The sequence below is a fragment of the Colletotrichum tamarilloi genome (assembly GCF_030869305.1).
Source record: "Colletotrichum tamarilloi strain Tom-12 chromosome Unknown Scaffold_54.1, whole genome shotgun sequence".
Taxonomy (NCBI): Eukaryota; Fungi; Ascomycota; class Sordariomycetes; order Glomerellales; family Glomerellaceae; genus Colletotrichum; species Colletotrichum tamarilloi.
In genome coordinates, this window is record NW_026849437.1 from 188,602 (window position 1) to 207,876 (window position 19,275).

At 55.5% G+C, this 19,275-nt stretch overlaps 6 protein-coding genes across 6 annotated transcripts; 3 read left to right on the top strand and 3 right to left on the bottom strand.

The window, feature by feature from the left end:
* Positions 1 to 935: 935 nt before the first annotated feature.
* Positions 936 to 1,046, top strand: CTAM01_10951 (uncharacterized protein; the record flags this gene model as incomplete). The annotated part of the gene is made up of 1 exon (XM_060526963.1): positions 936 to 1,046. The coding sequence occupies one exon, from the start codon at positions 936 to 938 to the stop codon at positions 1,044 to 1,046; it is 111 nt and encodes a 36-aa protein (XP_060378454.1).
* Positions 1,047 to 6,749: 5,703 nt separating this feature from the next.
* On the top strand, positions 6,750 to 9,515 carry CTAM01_10952 (UBA/TS-N domain-containing protein; the record flags this gene model as incomplete). Its single annotated transcript, XM_060526964.1, has 2 exons — positions 6,750 to 9,359; positions 9,414 to 9,515. The coding sequence occupies 2 exons, from the start codon at positions 6,750 to 6,752 to the stop codon at positions 9,513 to 9,515; spliced, it is 2,712 nt and encodes a 903-aa protein (XP_060378455.1).
* Positions 9,516 to 9,831: 316 nt separating this feature from the next.
* On the bottom strand, positions 9,832 to 10,406 carry CTAM01_10953 (ubiquitin-conjugating enzyme E2-18 kDa; the record flags this gene model as incomplete). The annotated part of the gene is made up of 2 exons (XM_060526965.1): positions 9,832 to 10,085; positions 10,160 to 10,406. The coding sequence occupies 2 exons, from the start codon at positions 10,404 to 10,406 to the stop codon at positions 9,832 to 9,834; spliced, it is 501 nt and encodes a 166-aa protein (XP_060378456.1).
* Positions 10,407 to 10,878: 472 nt separating this feature from the next.
* Positions 10,879 to 12,852, top strand: CTAM01_10954 (uncharacterized protein; the record flags this gene model as incomplete). Its single annotated transcript, XM_060526966.1, has 1 exon — positions 10,879 to 12,852. The coding sequence occupies one exon, from the start codon at positions 10,879 to 10,881 to the stop codon at positions 12,850 to 12,852; it is 1,974 nt and encodes a 657-aa protein (XP_060378457.1).
* A 764-nt stretch (positions 12,853 to 13,616) lies between these two features.
* On the bottom strand, positions 13,617 to 14,105 carry CTAM01_10955 (LSM domain-containing protein; the record flags this gene model as incomplete). Its single annotated transcript, XM_060526967.1, has 3 exons — positions 13,617 to 13,855; positions 13,935 to 13,995; positions 14,058 to 14,105. 3 exons carry the CDS (start codon positions 14,103 to 14,105, stop codon positions 13,617 to 13,619), a joined length of 348 nt encoding a protein of 115 aa, XP_060378458.1.
* A 920-nt stretch (positions 14,106 to 15,025) lies between these two features.
* Positions 15,026 to 17,438, bottom strand: CTAM01_10956 (uncharacterized protein; the record flags this gene model as incomplete). The annotated part of the gene is made up of 2 exons (XM_060526968.1): positions 15,026 to 16,894; positions 16,962 to 17,438. 2 exons carry the CDS (start codon positions 17,436 to 17,438, stop codon positions 15,026 to 15,028), a joined length of 2,346 nt encoding a protein of 781 aa, XP_060378459.1.
* Between the last annotated feature and the right edge of the window lie 1,837 nt (positions 17,439 to 19,275).

A 19,275-nucleotide genomic window follows, 5' to 3' on the forward strand; every position in this document is an offset into this window, starting at 1 on the left:
AGAAGTTGGCGAATTCGGCTTTTCGTCTTGTCGATCCTCCTATGAGTTTGCCCGAAAGTTCGAGGCGAGAAACAAATGCGATCAACACACACACCAAACGGGGTCCAAGAGAAATGAATGTGCTGGTTAGTCCTGACTACGAGTAGCAGGAAAGCCAAGAAAAGGAGCGTAATCCGCAGCTTGTGGATTTTTTTTTGTCAAGGTTTAAAAAACAGAAAAAGGAATGGCTGAGTGCGACGACCCTAAGAGGAAGGGCGAGGCCACAAGTGCGAGAGAGCGAGCGTTGAGAGTGAGCGTGATTTGAGAGAGTGACAGTCGAAAGACCCCGTGTAGGTGACGAAAGGAGGGGGAGAAACGAGGGGACAAGAAGGTGAACACTGGAATGAAGGTGATGCAGAAAAAGGGCATCTAAAGAGAAGGAAACGGGTGGGCAGGTGGAGTGAGAGACATGGCTAGAGGATATGGCATTTCTGGTGGTGGGATGCAAGGCGGGAACTCTCAAGGGGGGTGGGAAGGGTGAACGGGGGGCGCAAGACAGGGGTCGAGGGATGGGATGCCGAACGAGGTTGCTAACTTGCTGGAGCCCTTTTTGCTGTGCAGTTTACGGCAACTTCTTCCACTCCCCTTTCGCCTTGCTCAGGTGTTCCTATTCCTCTTGCACTCTCATTTGGACGCTACGCAGTAGTCACTATCCGTACTGCGTAGGTTACTTTGGAAAGCAGGCACCACCATGCCATGGCTCATCTCCATTGATCCCCGTTCTTGGCCACTGGGGGGAACGAGCGAACAAACGGGGGAAGCGGGCAGTGACTTCTTACAGATGAGATGAGATGGAGCGCTTGCTCAAGTTGTTCTCTCCTCGCTCTTAGCCCCGTTTGGTTTGGTTCTACCTCCCGACGAGGATAGCCAAGCAAAGGCAAAGGAAATGGGGGAGCATGGGGTCACGAGAAGAAATGGCGCATTCTCTTCCCGTTCTCCTTGAGAACATACATAGTACATACACCTTTCTCTATCTCTCGCGCTCACTATCAGGGGTCTGGGATTGAGCAACGCTGCGTCTGCAAATGCCAGTAACAGGTGTTCGTCTGGTGGTTCCTACCTTAGAATTCATCTGTTCATTGCGCCAATGCTCAGACCAGACGAGGGCACTGACTGCCGCTACAAAGGAGTCGTGGACCTCATGACCGGGCTTCTGGTGGGTAAGCGTCGTTGCTTCTCTGGCCTCTGATTGAGGGGTCTCTTGAAACTCTCCTTCTTGGCTCGAGATTGTGTTAGTGACAGCGGACGACAGCCGCCTCCTGTCTCCGAGGTGCAGCCACTGCGACGCAACCACTGAACGATTGAACCAGGGCTCTGGCGGCCAGCCTAGGTAGGGTGGTAAGGTACTCCGTATGTGCCCTCAATCCTTCCAGCATGGAACGGCGATATGCCCCAGGGCAGTGGTCGAGCGAACAGTGTGTGTGGTCGGGATCGCTCTGGATGTGGGTTGGAATAGATTAAGGCACTGCTTCAAGGGGCCGGGCCAGCGCGACGCGACCAGGATCCTGCTGGCCGTGTGACGTGGGCAGGCTGGGTACATGGCGAATGTACCGGTGGTGTGGGAGGTGGCTTGTACCCCTCGACGTTTGGCTACCACAGGAAAAGGTACCTAAAGACTTGCCGCTTGCCGCTTGGCCCCTCGCGGCCTTGCCCCCTTTGCATATCATCCAATGCTTGATGCTTGACTCCATGGAGCCAACCACGACGCCTTTCTGCTGTACTCCAGACGACGGCGGACGCAGGAGTCGAGGGTATACGAGAAGCGAGAGGCGAAAAGGCGAAATTTCTTGTACTCTACTCTATAGTCTATACAACGACAGACTATAGCGTAAAAGAAGCATGAAGCAATGACCAGAACAGAGAGGCGAAGCGGCGGCCTTGGATCCATCGCAGAAGAGGAGACCGACCCATATGGGTACGGACATTGCAGATGGACCATTGCAGCACTGGGTTAGACTAAATGCGAGGATGGCCGGCAATGCCAGTGCGAGTCTGCGAGATGGAATTGGGTTGCTGAGCATGGGACGAGATGAGTTATGACTGTGAGAGACCCAGCGGAGAGGTGCGATGACGAAGCGCGGATGGGGGATATTGACCATGCTGCGCCGTGCGATGCGCCGCTGCGATGCATTTCGATGTGTCGGGCAGCCGGTGCTGGCGGCGCAGCGGCGCAAGCTGGTCAGACACTGCTGTTGGAAACTTGTGGCTGCTTCACGTTTGTATCGCTGGCCTTACGAGCCAGCCGAAATGGAGGATCACGGCGATGACACCACATTGCAGGCTGTTTGGCCAGTCCACGTTCGGGTTACGGCTGCATCGTTGCGCATCGTGCATGGCACCAAGCATTTAGCACCAACGGTTTGGCGGGAGATGTGAAGGACGGTGTGATGCGATAGCTCGGGGTGTACCGGCGTAGCCTGCAGAATTACACTACTTTTGATCAGTACATGTGCCGTACTGAGTAAGGTAACTAAGATAATCATGGAAATACCGCGAATGGCTCCAGATTGACAAACGCGATATGCAGGTACCGGCGGTTGCATCCACAACCGCAGCCACCGTGCTGGGCATGGGCAAATTGGGGGCCACTTGATTAACGACCCAAAGGAGCAACCAAATATCCGCATTGCAGATGATCACAGATGGATCCGAGGCCTAGTGGTCGTATGGAGTAGAAAATGGAGATGATGAACTGGAGTCTTTTAGATGGACAAGAAGAAAATGTCAAGCCAAGAGAACAGACACCTCGATTCCCCAGGGCAAGAATCTCAGAGCCCCTTCTTTCTTTCGTCTGAGGATCTGCAGCCAATGACACGGTGTGACGGGATGCTCCTGTCCCGGTGTGGGGGGAGGGAAGGAGGAAGAGAACGAAACTCGCCTTACTTGAGAAGGAGGGACGAACACGCCAACTGTGACTGGCTATCACTGCCGTTACTCCGTTCGTTCCATTCCTTCCCCTGGTCTCGTAGCTTCCATACCAGCGCATAATGGAAGGAGCAGCGCAGTATGGATAAACCCCATGTATGGTACTTTGCCTTACTTGGGAAAGAACTTGGGTACTTGAGCCGTTGGTTGTGCGTCCCTCTTGCCCCCTTTTGAAAGGTACTTCGGGGGAAGGCAGGAACGGGGTCGAGAGAGGGGCAGGAGGAGATCTCACTTTAGGTACGTACTCCACCCGGGTGGGATCCAATTGCATGGAACAATGCAAGAGCCAATCACGCTCCTTTCCCCCTGACGGCTCTTGATATTTTTGACCAATGGAAATGGTGTCCGCCGCCAGACCAGAAGGTCAGATGGGGCCGAACGGGCGGCTGGGATCTGCGCTAACGTCAGGCATCTGCAAGCTGCCCGCCTAATGCAGTAAAGTCCCTCTGGAAGCCAAAATTCCCAGCAGGCGCCGGCTCCGACGAGGAAGTCACAATCAACGTCCACAGAGAGCGACTTCTCAATTTGAACCAGGGGATAACACACCGGCGCCGCAACGGACGCTTTGTCTTTGCCTCTTTCAACCTATCACCCATCCTCCGGCCACCCGACCCCGGATCATCTTGCCCTACAATCTGCTGGCCATCTTTAATATGGATATCGGGATCAATCCACGGCAGCCACGGCAGGATAGCTGCGCCAGACCTCTGCACCTCTACGCATGCGCAGTAAGCTCTGGAATCTGGTTCCATTGTTGCGTAAAGGTGCGCAGACGAAAGAAGCAATCACGGTTCACGAAGCAATCATGCCCATTTTTGCGGCAAATTTGCGCCGCGTAGATGCTAGAAACGATGAAACCACGAGATTGCTATTCTTCTCCTTGTCATTCGGCCGTGGTACCGAGCAAACCCTCGCTACCTTACGGATATTCGTACCCGCTTGGAAGTTGGCTCAGCTGTCATCGGGATGACCGGCCACCATGCTCTCTGTGCGCCAGGAACAAGAGAACAAACCCCGCGAATATTCTGGCGATCCAAGGAGATTATTTGTAGGGCGACACATGCATCCTCACATGGATCCCGGAAAGACCAACGCTCCGCTGCTGCTCAGCGCCCACAAACATACCTCGTGCGGCTGAGCCTCGCGCCATTACCCAGTGATGAGGTGCCAATGTACGAATACTAACATGCAGACACAGCAGTCAAAACGAGCCCTCGCACTACAGGCACTTAGCTGAGCCTTCACCTTCTTTCTTGGCAGCGAACATCGAGAAGGAAACAATTCCATCACGAGATTTGAGCCCCCCTCCTTCGCACGACATCCTTGGGCCGGACCCTAATCCAGAGACACACACAATTGCCTGTCTCATTTTACTCGAGGCAACGGTTGCCACTTGGCACCCTCGTGCGACAGCGCGTTGTCCCCCCTCGGTGGCTGTTCAAGCCTGGCGTTAATCGCACGAGGTAGAAGCAAACATTTCAGCCATGTCAAGATGACACTGGCGCTTTTTTGCTTCCTTCTTCCGCTTCAACGGCCGGCAGTCTTCGGGTGATCGCCAGGCCGCCTTTATCCCTATCACCAAGAAGAAATAGTGCCCGAACAACACTGTTATTCCTCGTCTGATGGGCGGCGCACTTGCTAATACGAACAGCATGTCTCGCCATGTGCGACCTGTTCAGCTCCCGACGGGCCTTTCATCGCAAATTATATGCTATTCTCGCTGATCAATTACGAGTCAAGTTTGAGATTATCGTCATAACCCAAAGCAAGGGTCCGTTTGCCAGATCTTCAGATTGGCATGGACACGGCCCGCTCAGCAAACCGAGCAGCGCCTCGCGACTCAGCTCCGAACCAAAATAAAGTCGCCCGTAATCAGCGCTCATCGGCATCTCCAGCTCTTCATCCTCGTCTTATGAATTTCTGGGTGACGACATTGTGGAAGAGCCACATATCTGTAGTCCGAACTGAGGAAGCACACTGGCATGTGGCAATGATGTTGGAAGAAGCTCCTCTGATCCACGACGGTTTTACCGTCGCCACCGCCGTACGGATGCACTAGCTAGCACACCGTACGAATACACCACCAGCTCAGCTCAGCTCAGCCTAGCCTTCTCGAGATCTTCTTCCCCTGATCACCACTTCCAGGGAAGATCCCAGCCCGCGACACATGCAGCGAGTTTCAGCACCTTGACCGATTGAGGCGGTGCGCCAACCACCTGAACTTCTAGAGTACGGCACCAACAGCCAAGGCTTGTCGTCCCAATGATTTGCGGCGCGTTGCACCACACTCCCAGAAACTTCCGACTTTTGCGCTGCCCTTCAAACGCGAGAGTTTTGTCTGCCTGTCTCCAGGAGTCAATTCTTAAGCTTACTCTCATTGTTTCTCCAAGCGAGGAAACAGTAGTTGCATCCACGGATTGACCAGAGAACAACCATACTACGTAGGCAAGCAACTCATTGATGCTTGCAATTCGGAAACGCATAAGCTTGGAGACATGAACTGTGGTCCTCTGGTGCGGACCTCACTCCGTATGCCACACTATCCATATCTTTGTTTCTGTCGTTTGCCTCTATTCGCTTTTCGGACCGACCATTAGATCGTCCAACAAGTCACGTCTGCCCTTTCATGACCCTAGAAAAAGACATACCCCGCAAAGTTTCTCATGGCTCGTTCCAGTGAAGGAATGCTCCCTTCCTGTGCTCCCAGCTCCTCAGGAATCAAGAGACAATGGGATGGAGCCATCAGCAAATCGACGACACGTAAGACAGTGATTTCCATCCGAACAATCAGGGGCACAAATCTCAGGGACCCGAATCCTACTCAAGACCCAGATATTGGGCGGGACTATCGGCCGAACAGCCGCGGTAGTAGACCCGTCAGCCGGGGGTTTCGAAGTGATTGAGATGCGCTCCTATCCCTTGACCATGACCCTCGCTATTCATCCCAGAGGTAATGACGTACTTGTCAATGGGGTCAATCCGACCCAGGGCTCCGTTTCTCAGCAAATATCGCGGTAGTTGATGAAGCCGTAGACCTAGTGCCAGTGGTAGACTTGCTAGAACGTCATTTGGAAGCTGGGGATATGAACCACAGAAGACAGCGCCGGGAATGAAGAGTGTCGGAAACACGGCCACCATCACTTGCCAGCTGAACTTCGCCCAAGGCATGTTGATGCGACTCGCAGGAATGTGCAAACAATGGCTTGCTGGAATTCGCCAGCAACTGGAATTCGGCGCAGCGTTCGATGTGGCTTGGGTTCCGAAGCTGTGTGGAGTTCATTTCATGCAGCCGAAGCTTGTGACTTTGGCCAAGGCCAAGGAGCTCATCGAAATGGGCGGACGGAGTGAGCAGTAACTTACTTGTAGTAAGTAGCAATTGGGTTTATGCCACAATCTCAAAGTGACAGCAGCGATCATCCCAAACGCGGCACATTTGTTTACCCCTATCTTCGCTTTCGGCGCCACCCGTGAAATCTAATCTGCTGGGTCGTGCACTCTGAATGGCACCTAACTCTTAACGCCGATGTGTCTCCTCACTCCGCCCCATGTGGCGCAGTCGGCAGTCACTAGCCAAATCGACCTCAGCTTCAGCCACACTTGTCCCACATGCCACCTTACGCACACACGACACCGCACGCAATCAACGAAGCCCGATGCAGGAACAAGTGGCATTCGAAAGTCAACAAGCAGCCGAAAACGATGCATTGAGCCACCTTCGATGCCCTCACGACCTCACGAAGCTCATGAAATGAAGTTTACACCTTGAATTTCACCAAGTTTTAAAGATGGATGATCTCTCGGGATTGAATTGGTCGTCGTCGACCAACACGACGAACAACAAGCCGCCGCCGATGAACCCCTCGGGCGCCAACTACTTCGGCTCCATGCGACCGGCCAACTCAACGCCATCCCCCTTTCCCTCTGGCCGTAACACGCCTCTGTCCGCCCACGGATCAGGAGCCGTGGCTGCGAAACCTCCACCCGCGAAGCCGCCAGCCGATAGTTTCAGCAACTTGATGAGCTTTGGTGGTGCCGGGGCTGCGAAACCGACATCGAAACTCACCTTGCTGGAACAGCAGCAGCGACTCGAGGCTGAGAAGAAGAAGAAGGAGGAGGAGAGGAAGAAACAAGCGCAGGCGCAATTTGGCGGTGGTTTCTTGGATACGCTGGGATCGGGCTCAGTGTCGAGGACGACGTCCCCTGGCATACTGTCCCCTGGCTCTTCTACGGGCAAGAAGGCCAGTGATGATGACGACCTCTTCGCGGCCTTCAACTCTGAGACCAAGGTCGACAATGCTAGCCACTACCCTCCGCCTCCTCAGAAGAGCCTCTCGCCTGCGATCGCCCCTGGCTTGGACCTCAGCAACCCAACCGCATGGAATCAGGCGCCTGCCCCTGCCAATGGCGGCTTTGGGGACGACGACGATCCGTTTGGTCTGAACCAGCTGAAGCCCAAGGCCGCATCTCCAGCACCCCCTCCGACGAACGATGATGATGACGACTTCCTCGGAGACCTAGCCCGTCCGGTCGAAGAAGTTCGGCGCAAGCAACCCACCCCACAGCCCAAGGGTCCTGAGCCCGGAAAACCCATTGAGGCATCTGACTCCAGCTCAGATGATGAACGGCAGCCAGCTCCCAGGGGCGAGATGGCCGAATTTGACAAGGCTGTCGCGCAGCTCGTCGATTACGGCTTCACCCCTGAAAACGCTCGAAGGGGTCTGACAGAGAGTGGTGCGGGGTTGAATGTGCAAGCAGCGGCCAACTGGCTTTTGGACGATGCTCACCGACAAGCCAAGGCGAAGGCTCAAGGAAAGGATCCAGCCGCTGCTTCAAGGAGAGGACGAGATGATGGTGGCAGACAGGATAGTCAAAGACGGGCTGACACCAGATCCCCTGCCGGTGAAGCTGACTTCTCAAAGACTGCGGCGGCTATGGGAAATAGCCTTTTCAAAACAGCCAACTCTCTCTGGAAGACTAGCAAGAAGCAGGTGGCGGCTGCAGTGGCAGACTTTAACCAACCCGAGGGCGACCCTAGCCAGCCGAAATGGATGCGCTCAGCACAAGCTGATCGTGCTCAGCCTGAGCGGCGGGTGGCCGAGGCTACAGACGAGGCTATGATGCTGGAGTCTGGCGGTCGACCGCAAAGAAAAGCCGGGCAATCGTCGCAGTCTTCGAGACCAGAGGCCCCTCGCCGGACAGCATCCCCAAGAGACCAGTCTCCTGCGGTATCGGCCCCGTCAAGCGGCAGAGGCACTCCGGTACCCAGATGGCAGCAGCAGAGCGGCCCAGCAATACCGGATTCAAGAAGTCGCGCAAGCAAGCTGGCAATGGCGGACGACAGCGCGGCTTCGTATGTCAGCCCTGCTAGGAGGAAGAAGGCGACACCTCAGCCGGAAGCGCCTGCGTCCCAGCAGGAGGACCCGGACCTGCTTTTCGGTTCACAAGCTCCGAAGCCCTCGCAGTCACTCCCTCATCGCCCGGCTCAATCATCGCAGCCATCACGACCCGTCCAGCCCTCCCAAGCCTCGCGGCCTGCAAGACCACCATCTCCCAAGCCAGCCCCTCGTCCCGCTCGTCAAATCCCACCCATTACACCTGCGGCGGTACAACAGTCAACAAAACACCGTCTCGATGGAACTGCTCACTTCAAGAGAGGAGATTACGGCGCAGCTCATTCATCTTATACGTCATCACTATCTGCTGTGCCATCTTCGCATCCTCTTGCGATTGTTATTCTCACAAACCGCGCGTTGACATCGTTGAAGAACGGCGAACCCAAGCGTGCTGTTGAAGACGCTGATGCTGCACTCAAGATCATTGGTCCTGGTGGAGGTCAAGGCGAGCAGGTGTCTGTTGTGGGCGACACTGGCACCCAGGAGAACCGCGACATGCGGGATCTGTACGGCAAGGCATTGAGCCGCAAGGCCGAGGCCCTCGAACAGATGGAGCGATGGGGCGATGCCCACGCCGTCTGGTCAACCTGCGTGAAGAACGGCGTCGGCGGTCCTACCGCTATCTCTGGCCGACAAAGATGCCAGTCAGCCCTGGCTCCCAAGCCCAAGCCTAAGCCTAGACCGGCCGCTACTGCTCCTGCTCGGTCACGCCCTGTAGCAGCTTCTGCTAAGAACATGGAAGCCGTGGAGCGCTTGCGCAAGCAGAATCAAGCAGCGGCGCAAGAAGACGATGAGAAGTTTGCGCTGTCGGAGAAGGTTGACGCCAAGATTGCGGCATGGAGAGATGGCAAGAGAGATAACCTGCGTGCTCTCATCGGTAGCTTGGACTCGGTTCTCTGGGAAAACAGCGGATGGAAGAAGGTTGGGCTGCACGAGCTTGTCATGGCCAACAAGGTGAAAATTCACTACATGAAGGCCATTGCTAAGTGTCATCCCGATAAGGTACGTTATTTTTGATTTGCTTGGTGACTATGGGCCTGCGCTAACAATGTGTAGCTTCCACAAGACGCTAGCACGGAGGTGAGACTTATCGCTGCTACGGTCTTTGCGACGTTGAATGAGAGTTGGGATAAGTTCAAGTCCGAGAACGGATTGTAAATACTTTAGGGGCTGCATGGAAGAGAGGGCTTAGACGTGTGAAGGAGCGGATTTAGTACTGCAAGCACGGCAGGAAAGCTGGGGGCATTTATCCCGAATGCAAGCGGGCAAGCAAGCATTGACGAAGGAAGTGAATATTCGAAGCCATGTTTGATTGATTCCCCAAACGCCGTGCTATGCTTGTAGTGTCGACCGCACCCTCTTATGTCTGCCTACGTTGATCCTTCAAATCTCTCTCTCTACTAAAGTAGTCTGCCGAGTGGTATTCTATGGATAAGGTATTTATGTGTTCTCGCCAGAAGGAAGACCTGCCACATCACAGACCCAGCGACCGCCGGACGCCGTCGCGAACCTTTTGCTCGTACTCCGTCCTCCGCTCGCGCCACATCTTTGCAGCCTCGACGTTGGCGGGGCTCTCGTCGTTTGGCTCGGCGAGCATGCTCATGACGGAGATGAGGATCTTTTCGACCGACTGGATCGGGGACCAGCGCTCCGAGGCGTGTTCGTAGTGGTTTGGGTCGTCGCCTGGGGGGTGGAGGATGGAGATGCAGACTAGGCCGCTTGGGTAGACTGGGTTTGTGGTTAGCAATGCCTTTCACTTTTCTATTAGGTCCATATCAGGGGTGCGCAATAGGAGACTGTACTATTCGGATGCCACATGTCGACGAGGAACTTCATGGTCGGTGGGGCGAGAGGGTAGTCCTTGGGGAACTTGAGCTCGGCGGGGAAGACGCCGCCTTCGAAGGGTGTTCCCTCGGGGCCTTGGATCAGGGCCTCCCAGTGAAGGAGGTCATCTTCGGATACGGGGCCGGCGGTGATGCCTTCTGGGGGGTTGTTTGTCAGGGCGCGGTACTCTTGGAGGAGCCGGCGGTGGGCGGTGGATTGGGCCATGGCTGGCGCGGTGTTGCGTGTCTCGGGTTGACTCGGATCGAGAGGATTAGAGTCGCGGAGAGCTGAAGAAGGATGGGGAGAGATGCGAGGTTTGTAGGCAATGATCGAGGGAAGGCCAGGGATCAAGATGGTTGTCGGGTTGATATCTCCGGTGACTTACACAGCACGGAAGTGAACAGTTGGGACCTCCGGGTCGGTTAGTGGTGGTCATAGTGGTGGCAGATTGGCGGGGGTGGGGGGGAAACTTCCCTGCTCCAGTGGTTCTCCGAAGTTTAGCCCGACGGCTGTACATGGATCGGAGCTTGGGTCGGGTTCACCGAGCATTTTTTGGGAGCTCTGTCCACCCGTCTGCCCAGCCGACATCATTCAACCACGAATCCAATTCTCGACGGTTCACTCCTTTCGTTCTGTCGTACCCAGGAAAGCAAGAGACGGGACACACACTCCCCTCCTCTCTTGCAGCCCCTCTACGATGCCTCCACGAATCCCATTGAGGCCAATCGCAGGCCGCGCCGCCTCTCCCCTGGCCGCAAAGCAGAATACCGCGATCCCTTCGCGCGCAGTATGCCTATTCTGCTCGCTTTCCGCACCCTCGCGACCTACGACGAGAACCAATGCCACCACCAACAGCCGCAATCAAGCAAGAAAGGCATTGAGACAACGCCGCTTCCAGTCCACCGAGTCGACAGCATCACTACCGCCACAAGAGACCATCGCACCCGAGAACCCGAGGCAAGAACTCATCGACACCCTACTAGAGCTCCAAAAACATGCCGTCAACCATGTGAACCTTTCCCGCCTACAGCTCGCGCTTCAGGGTCTGCGCCAGGATCCAGGCCAGGAGTCGATCCGCATCGCAATTCTCTCCCTCGCCAACGGCAGCGCGGAGCAGGGCAAGGCGGCAAAGGACCTTCTCCGATTACTTCTCGCGGATCCCCTCGGCGACGAGGCGGAGTGGGAAAGGGAATTAGCGCAGCATGACCCGTCGCACCCGCTCGTGGTTCGCATCGGGCAGGAGCATAACGCCGCGGAGGCCGCGCCGCGCGTGACGATATCAAAGACGAATCTGCTGCACGAGCTCGATGTGTCGTCGCCTGCGTTGAATGGACACGGGATTGAGCTTTTGCTTATGGAGGTGAACCCCTTTAGTTCTGTCCCGGGACCGGGCGAGAAGGCGGTGCAGGATGTTAAGGAGGCTGTTCTTGTGCCGACGGTGGATATCCCGTCCAACACGGGGCGGTACACGCCTATTACGACGCCAGTGCACAAGGCTTTGGTTGTTTCTGGGGGCGTTATGGGCGCTGCTTCGGTTGCGGCTCTGCCGTTGGCCGAGTATCGTGATACCGTCTTTGGTGCTGTCAACCTGCCAGAGTATTCTGTGGAGAAGGAGGCGGGCGTCACGTTCCAGCCGATTGATGTGTCGGTGGGCAGCAAGGGACTTGATCTTATTCGCCAGAATATTGCCAATGCTATGGAGTATGAGAGGGCATGGTACAAGAGTAATGTGCCTGTCCTTATTCAATGGCTCAAGACAGGCGTGCAAACGGACGAGGGCCAGGCTACCAAGCCAGCAGTTCGTCTCCTGGTCGCCTCACTACTCCGCAACGCCCTCGCAGAGATTGAAGCCGAGGAATCGCGCTTGCTTTCAGGACGCCTGTCCACGGAGGCCGCGTCATCCGGGCTAACCGTCATGAACGAGAGACTGGCGCAGTGGTCCCAGTTCGCGCACGAGGAGCTCCAGCAGCAGCTCGACCTCGCGTTCGCGGGCACGAGATGGCGCAAGCTGGGCTGGTGGAAGCTCTTCTGGCGAGTCGACGACGTGGGTGTCCTCACGACCGACATGCTCAGCCAGCGCTTCCTCCCCGGCGCAGAGAGGGAGCTGGTGTACCTAGCCGGCCGCATCGCCGAGTCCGGCGTCGCTTCGACCACCACTGAACCACCGGTGTACGCGCAGCCGACATCCGAACTTCAGAAATCCCTGCCCGAGAGCAGCACCGTCGCCAAGGCCGTGACGCAGAAGCCCAAATGGCCGACGCACATCGCCTTCACGCGCCGCTACCTCCACGAGGAAACCGTTCCCGCACTACAGGCCCTCGCGCAGAAGCTCGTCCTCCAGGCCTCGAGCACCTCGGCCCTGACGACGGCGCTTGCGGGTCTGCTTTACGTATCGCAGTACGCTTCCTCCATCTACGAGGCCGGCGCCGTCGCGGCGCTGGGCGTGATGTGGAGCCTGCGCAGGTTGCAGACTAAGTGGGAGACGGCGCGGACGTACTGGGAGGGCGAGGTGCGGGAGGAAGGGCGCAAGGCGGTACGGGGTGTCGAGCAGAGCGTCGCGGATACGCTTGATGGGTCAAGGGAAGGGGCTGCTGTTGAGGGCGCGGAGGAGCTTCGCAGGGCCAAGGAGCTTGTTGAGAAGGCCGAGGATGCGCTTAAGCGGTTGAAGTAGAAGTGATATGAGCAAGAGGGAGGGGTTTGCATGTCACGAGGTTTGTATCATCATCTGTATAATGTATAAACACAATGTCCATGATAGACATGCACATGCACGCACGAAGTTCCGATACCAGACCAAAAGACACGAGAGATTGGGCGCCGAGAGGGGCGTTTGCATTCTATTGCTGCGGTATCTTTGGCTGTGGCACCTAGCTTTCTGTGTCAGCTGAGGGTTGGATGACGGCTGGCTCTTCAAGATTGGAGAAAGAGTGAGGCCTACCCTAGCGACCGTCATTTCCCCCATGCTGGCCGACCAGTGACATCCTCAGACTGCCCGGGTATTGTTCTCCTCGGGGAGAAATCAGGCCTCAAGTATCGTGCCTCGCACTGTTTCATATGTTTCCCTTGCCCTCCCTCGGCTGGTATCCGCCTTTGCAATACTCGGGGACTTTCCCCCGTGAAACCTTCAAAACCCCTTTAAAACGCCTGGAACTTTTTTGTCCCCGAAGGACGATGCTGAACAGCCTCCGGGTTCCCCTGGAGTGAGAATCCAAAGTCCCCTCACCCGACCTTTCCTCCGGCTCTTCAATAGACGGAAGAGTAGCGTCCGTCATGAAAGGAAAAATGCGCGCTGTGCCTCGTCTCGAAAGTCTCCCCCTTTGGTGTCTTCTTGCTCTCTTCCACTCTCTCTCCCATGCGCAAAAGTCCATATCGCGGGCGGTCTATATTTCTTCAAGGCCGAGTCGAAGAGGCATCCTGCGAATGCGGATTCCGATCCTAGCGTCCTCCGCGCCCGCTGGCCCTCGCCCTGCTCACAGTCGCGCGACCACGCGCCATACCGACACCGCGGCCACGGACGTTGCGGGAGCGAAACATGGGCGCGTTGCGCAGCATGTCCGGGACGATGAAGAAGCGGACGTGGGAGCCGCGGATGTAGACCTGGTCGAGGTGGGAGACGCGGCCGTCGCGGGCGGTGACGGTGATGTCTTTGAGCTGGACGTTCATGTTGTCTTCGGCTGTTGGGGAGAGGTGAGATGTTAGCGGGCTGCTGTCTGTGACTGAGTTAGGGGATGGCATGGTGGAGCGAGGGGTTACCTTCGAGGAGCTTGCCGCGGTAGGTTTGACCTGATGTGATTTCGAGGGTGACGATGTGGCCCTGCACGCGCGAATGGTTAGCTTTCTGGCGTAGTCTTTATTAGGGGGCGAGGTTGTAGGTACCTGTGCCTCGTTGAGGAGCTTGATGGGAATGCCAATTGTGGACGTCATGATTGTGGTTGTTTGGGAGAGTCGAGGGCGAGCTGTCGTGGGGATTTAGGTCGAGATGGGTGGAGGGGAGTAGCTTGTCGCGATCGCGGGCCAGGGCGGTTTGGGTGGTGGATGATGAAAAGTGAAGGCGGGCTCTGGGGGAGACAGGTAGCTGGAAGCTGGTGTTTTTCCGAGCCGGAATTTGGCCTCACCGAGCGTGGCAGGTGAGGGTGGAAAGGTGGGGCCGTTGCCTTCACTCGCCTTGCGGAGCTCTGAGAACGTCTATAATCACAGCAAGCCTCCTTCTTTTTCGATGCCAAGTTCGTTCAAACCCATGCTACTTACAATCGTGACTTATTTAAATACAACAATGGCCTATATCTGTCGCCATGGGTTGAGGGCTATGACAAGATTAAGGCTCGATTTGCAAAGACATTGTTGCTTTCCGAGAGCTCAGAGAGGAAGCGCTTCGGTAACTCATGTTTGCCAGAGCAAGACGAGTAACTTTGAAAGCAAGCACAAGCTCCGAGTAGTGGTTTCTTTCGTATTTTCAGATTACTCAACTCTCTGACTTTGCGCTTTCAATTCCGTAAAACGCAACACTCACCATCACGTAAGTGAAGTAGTTTAAAAAGTGGTGCGAATACATTCTAAATCTACGACAGACCACACCGAGAGCATGTTGTACTGCTCTTGTCGTACATGAGATCAGACTAGATCAGAACTCCAGGACTTTTTATTCTCGTCCCTCTAGTTGGTATCCTGTTTTTATTTGACAACATAATAACCGCCTGCACCTTCAATCACTGGCCGGCGTTTAATGAGTCAGAGGGAACAGTATTGCGTTTGCACACGGTACAGACTAATTTGGACAGGTATGACACATTAATTCTTCTCAAAAAGGATACTACAATATCTACATCGAAGACGAAACCACGCCCCTAAGATCTCTCAAAGTCAAATGTCTCGGGCAAGCTCTTCTTACTCCACTGGTGAACCAGCGGGCCTCCAGACCGTCTCTTCTCCCTGAACAGCGCCTCCGTCAGATACTTGTACAACCAAATATTGGCACCGTTGTACGCAATACTGTGGTCGCTATCCGTGAAGCTCAGCCATTTCATCTTGGACACGGGCACCCCGGCACCGACGAGCAGATCGATAAGCGCTGCAGCGTTCTGGTAGTGCACGTTATCGTCGCCCGTGCCGTGGAGGATGGTAAACTCGCCCGCCAGATTCTTGAACCCTTCGGGATTGCGGACGGCCGTCTCGTTGTACCCCTCCTCATTGGCGTCGAGCGTCTTCATGTAGCGCTCCGTGTACAGCGAGTCGTAGAAGCGCCAGTCGCTGACGGGCGCGACGATAAGGCCGGATGAGAAGACGCCCGAGTTGGCTTCGAGAACCTTGGCAGAGAGGTATCCGCCGTACGACCAGCCAAAGATGCCAATCTTTGCGGCGTCGACAAAGGCGTTTTGCGAGGAGAGTTGTTCGGCGGCCCAGATCTGGTCGAGGGGCTCCAGGCGGCCGAGGTGGCCGGCCACGGTGGAGCGGAAGGCGCGGCCTTTGTAGCCTGTGCCGCGGTTGTCTACCGTATAGGTGATGTACTCGAGTTCCGGGTCGGAGGCGATGAAGGCGCGCCAGGTGATGGACTGGTAGCGCTTTGTGACTTCTTGTGCGCCGGGGCCGCCGTAGGGGGTGAAGAGAGCGGGATACTTCTTGGATGGGTCAAAGTTGGCGGGGAGGCGCTGCATCACGTTGAGGGTGTAGCCGTCGGGGTGGGCAAGCTCGAAGTAGGTGATGTTGGGGAGCTTGTATTCTTGGAGGCGAGTGACGAGAGCCTCGTTGCTGGTGATGGTGCGGACCGGTGTGGTTGAGTTGGTGGCGTAGAGTTCCTGGTAGGGGACGTTGGGACCCTGGTAGGACAGGATGTAGTATCCGGCCGAGGACGAGAACGAGGCGCTCCAATATCCCGCGACAGTGTCGTCGACGAGGGCCGTCTTGACGCCGGAAGGGTAGGAGACGGAGTAGAGATGCCTCTCGGTGCTGTGGTGCTCAGTGGACAGGTAGTAGACGAGATGACGCTCAGTGTCGACCTTGAGTACCGAGGTTACTTCCCACTCCCCACTGGTCAGAGCAATAGGGCTGCCGCCATTGACCGAGTAGAGGTAGATGTGGTTCCAACCAGACTCGTCGGACAGGTCCAAGAAGTAGGCGTCGGTGGAGTTTCTCGTAGCGTTCTGCAGGGGACCAATGTACTCAATGCCCTGGTTGTTGTCCAGCCATCCATCGGAACCATCGCGCTCTCGAATGACCTCGGAAGCATAGCCCTCGACATCGACGCGGACGAGCTTCTCCAGGTCCTGGACACGGTTGAAGGCTCGGTAGGCGAAGCTGGCATGATTGGCGGTCAACCACTTGACCTCACCAACAACTAGGTCGTCGGCGGGGAATGCATCAATCTCAACGGGGGTGGCCTCCTCAGTCTCGACATCCAGCAGCGTCAGTGCCACGGTTGGGTTCTTGCTGCCGACCTTGGGGTAACGCAGGTCCAACTCGACAGGATACGGGGGTGCAATCTTCTCGCCGCCCATGAAGTAGGGGATGGTGAAGGTCTCAACACCCGTTTCGTTGAAGCTGAGGTAGGCAATGTACTCTCCATCGGGGGAGAACCAGAAGGTGCTTCTGCTGCCAAAGATTTCTTCTTCGTAGACCCAGTCGGGAACACCGTGGAATAGATCCGGTCCGCCGTCGTTGGTGACTTGGGAAATGGTTCCGTTCTTGCTCAGGAAGAGGTTGTTACCGCGAACGAAGGCCTTAGTGGTCAGTGTTAGCTGCATCCGGGGGTAGCTGGATTGTGTGGTGCTGGTCAGGAGTACTCACAATTGCATCTCCCACGGGCGCAAACTCGGCATATTGAATGTCTCCAGCTTGGTCATCCACGAGCGGCTCAACAACGCCAGATTCGACGTCAAGAATGGAGTAGTCGGCAAAGTACGAGTAGCGGTACTGCTTGGTGTAGTTGGTGGCAAAGAGGACCTTTTTCAGATCCGGTCGGATCCAGTACTCGGCGTAATCGGCAGGGATCTTGTCTGCGGGCACAAACGTCTCGTTTGCGCCGGTGACGATATCCTCGATCACGAGTGCATTGTTGGAAAGATAGATGAAGCGGCCATCTTCAACGCCCGAGAGCCAGCTGACGGATCGCGAGCTGGCGCCAAATCGGGGGGAAGCGACCGTCTCGTTCCAAGTGACAATGCGATCGCCGCCTCCGGTGGGCTGGTGCGGTTCGCGTTCAATGGCCGATGCGCCGAAGATGAGGGCCGCAGCGGCAACGACCTTGAGAAATTGGCGGGCCATGATGAGTATCCGGTGTCCCGATTTCTCTGGTATCCAAGAATGGGTATGCAGGGCAAGGCGAGCAACGGAGGCGAGAAAGGTCGCGTAGTAGGAACCTGGAGAGGCAACCGCTACTTTATACCAACTTGCCGTGCGGTGCCATTGAACCAAAGCATGCGTCGATAGCCATGCAGGTGCGCGTCGCAGTGGGCCGTGTTCCACTGCAGTGCAGGCGAGAGATCACCGAGTGACGGTGCAATGGTCCATCGTTGGCGGCATTGTTGGATGCTGTGCTCGGATGCCAAGAGAGCGACATGGATCGCGGTCAAAGTTGTCAAGTTATCAACGAGTCGGGCCCGCTGCTTTCTCCAGATTTCTTGCCGACTGTTGGTCTCGACGGCCATGTTGACTGGCTGCTCTGCTCATAGTGGTCTATTGAACGGAGTTTTCGAACGGGGAGAGCCGGGGGGATCATTATGGACCTGCCAAAGCTGGGTTGACGGCGTGATTAAGTCTGGATATTGACGACATGGAGAAGCGGGGGTCATTGGCGTTTGTAATAGTGGTAATGGCGAGTGTCAGTGTACTATTATGTGTGACTGTCTGCGCGCGCGTGTGTGTGTGTGTGTGGAAGAAAAGAAATTGACGCGATGAAAGCCAAGTGAAGGCCAAGACGAGCTTGCACAGGTGCATTCCTCTTCGGGAAGGTTGCACTTGGACCGGAGAACAAGCGGTGGGCACTGGCGCCGGGGTTCGCTGCGGGGCCACGGCATGCCGCCCGGCCTCTCACGGCTTTTCCCCAAACTTGCCGATTCTGCCCACTCGTTCACTCACCCACTCCTTTTTTTTTTCTCCGTCAGACATGAGAGTGCCGGCAATTGGTCTTGAAGGATCGTAGAGGATCGAGGAGCAATGCAAGGCACATCTCATCCCATGAATTCGGTGTGAGTGTGACAATGCTACATAAGGTACATCCGGGCTAGGTGCTTCAGATAAACTGAAGAGATCTCACTCCCGCATGCTCTTCTCAAGAAAAAGAAATGCTAAGCAAAGACTATCTTGATACCTCTTGCGGTAACCTCTGCGGTGTTGTCACATCTTATATCCGTACATACATTCTTCAAAAACACCAGCTTCGGCGCCGGACCCCACAATCCCGTCGGCAACTGTGGAATCCTCGGGTTCGGGTATCAATCCGGCTTCGGCGGCTTCGGCGAGCGACACTCCAGGACTGGCTTCTGACTCAACGGCATCTTCGGATTGATTGATAGAGCTCGAGACCCGAACGTGCTGTTGGTAATGATAACACTCATTCATGTACTCCTTCTATTCAAGTGAGATGTATGCAGGCAATTCATCCCATCACTCATAAGCCTCTTCCGCGAGGTTGCTTTTCTAGCATTTTCGAAACAAGCGGATTGCTACCCACCTTCCGATAACTCAACTTCTATGTTACTATCTGGTATCCATGATGTGAAGCCAGCAACTACCTGACGTGACGTCTAGGTAGACTTTTTGTGCCTAACGTGGCCGGCAGTCACAATCGCAAATACTCAACTCTAGGCAATTAATCTGAGTCAAGTACTTGGTTTTATCGTTTGACGAGTGCCCGATGAATGTCAGCCAGAGCGTCGACAATGGAAATCTGTGGGGCAAGAACATGTATTGGTCGTTTGGTTTTACTATCAACTTTATATGGTCGTTTAATAGATGGTCTTGTTCCAGATTTCTACATCAAGAATGGAACAAGTACCAATCGCCCCATTGATGGTCACATTCATTGAAGAAGCTTACTGACTTGCCTGAGATGAAATCGTTATTGAGGCTTGAGCACTCGTAATTTGGTTGCATGAAAGTG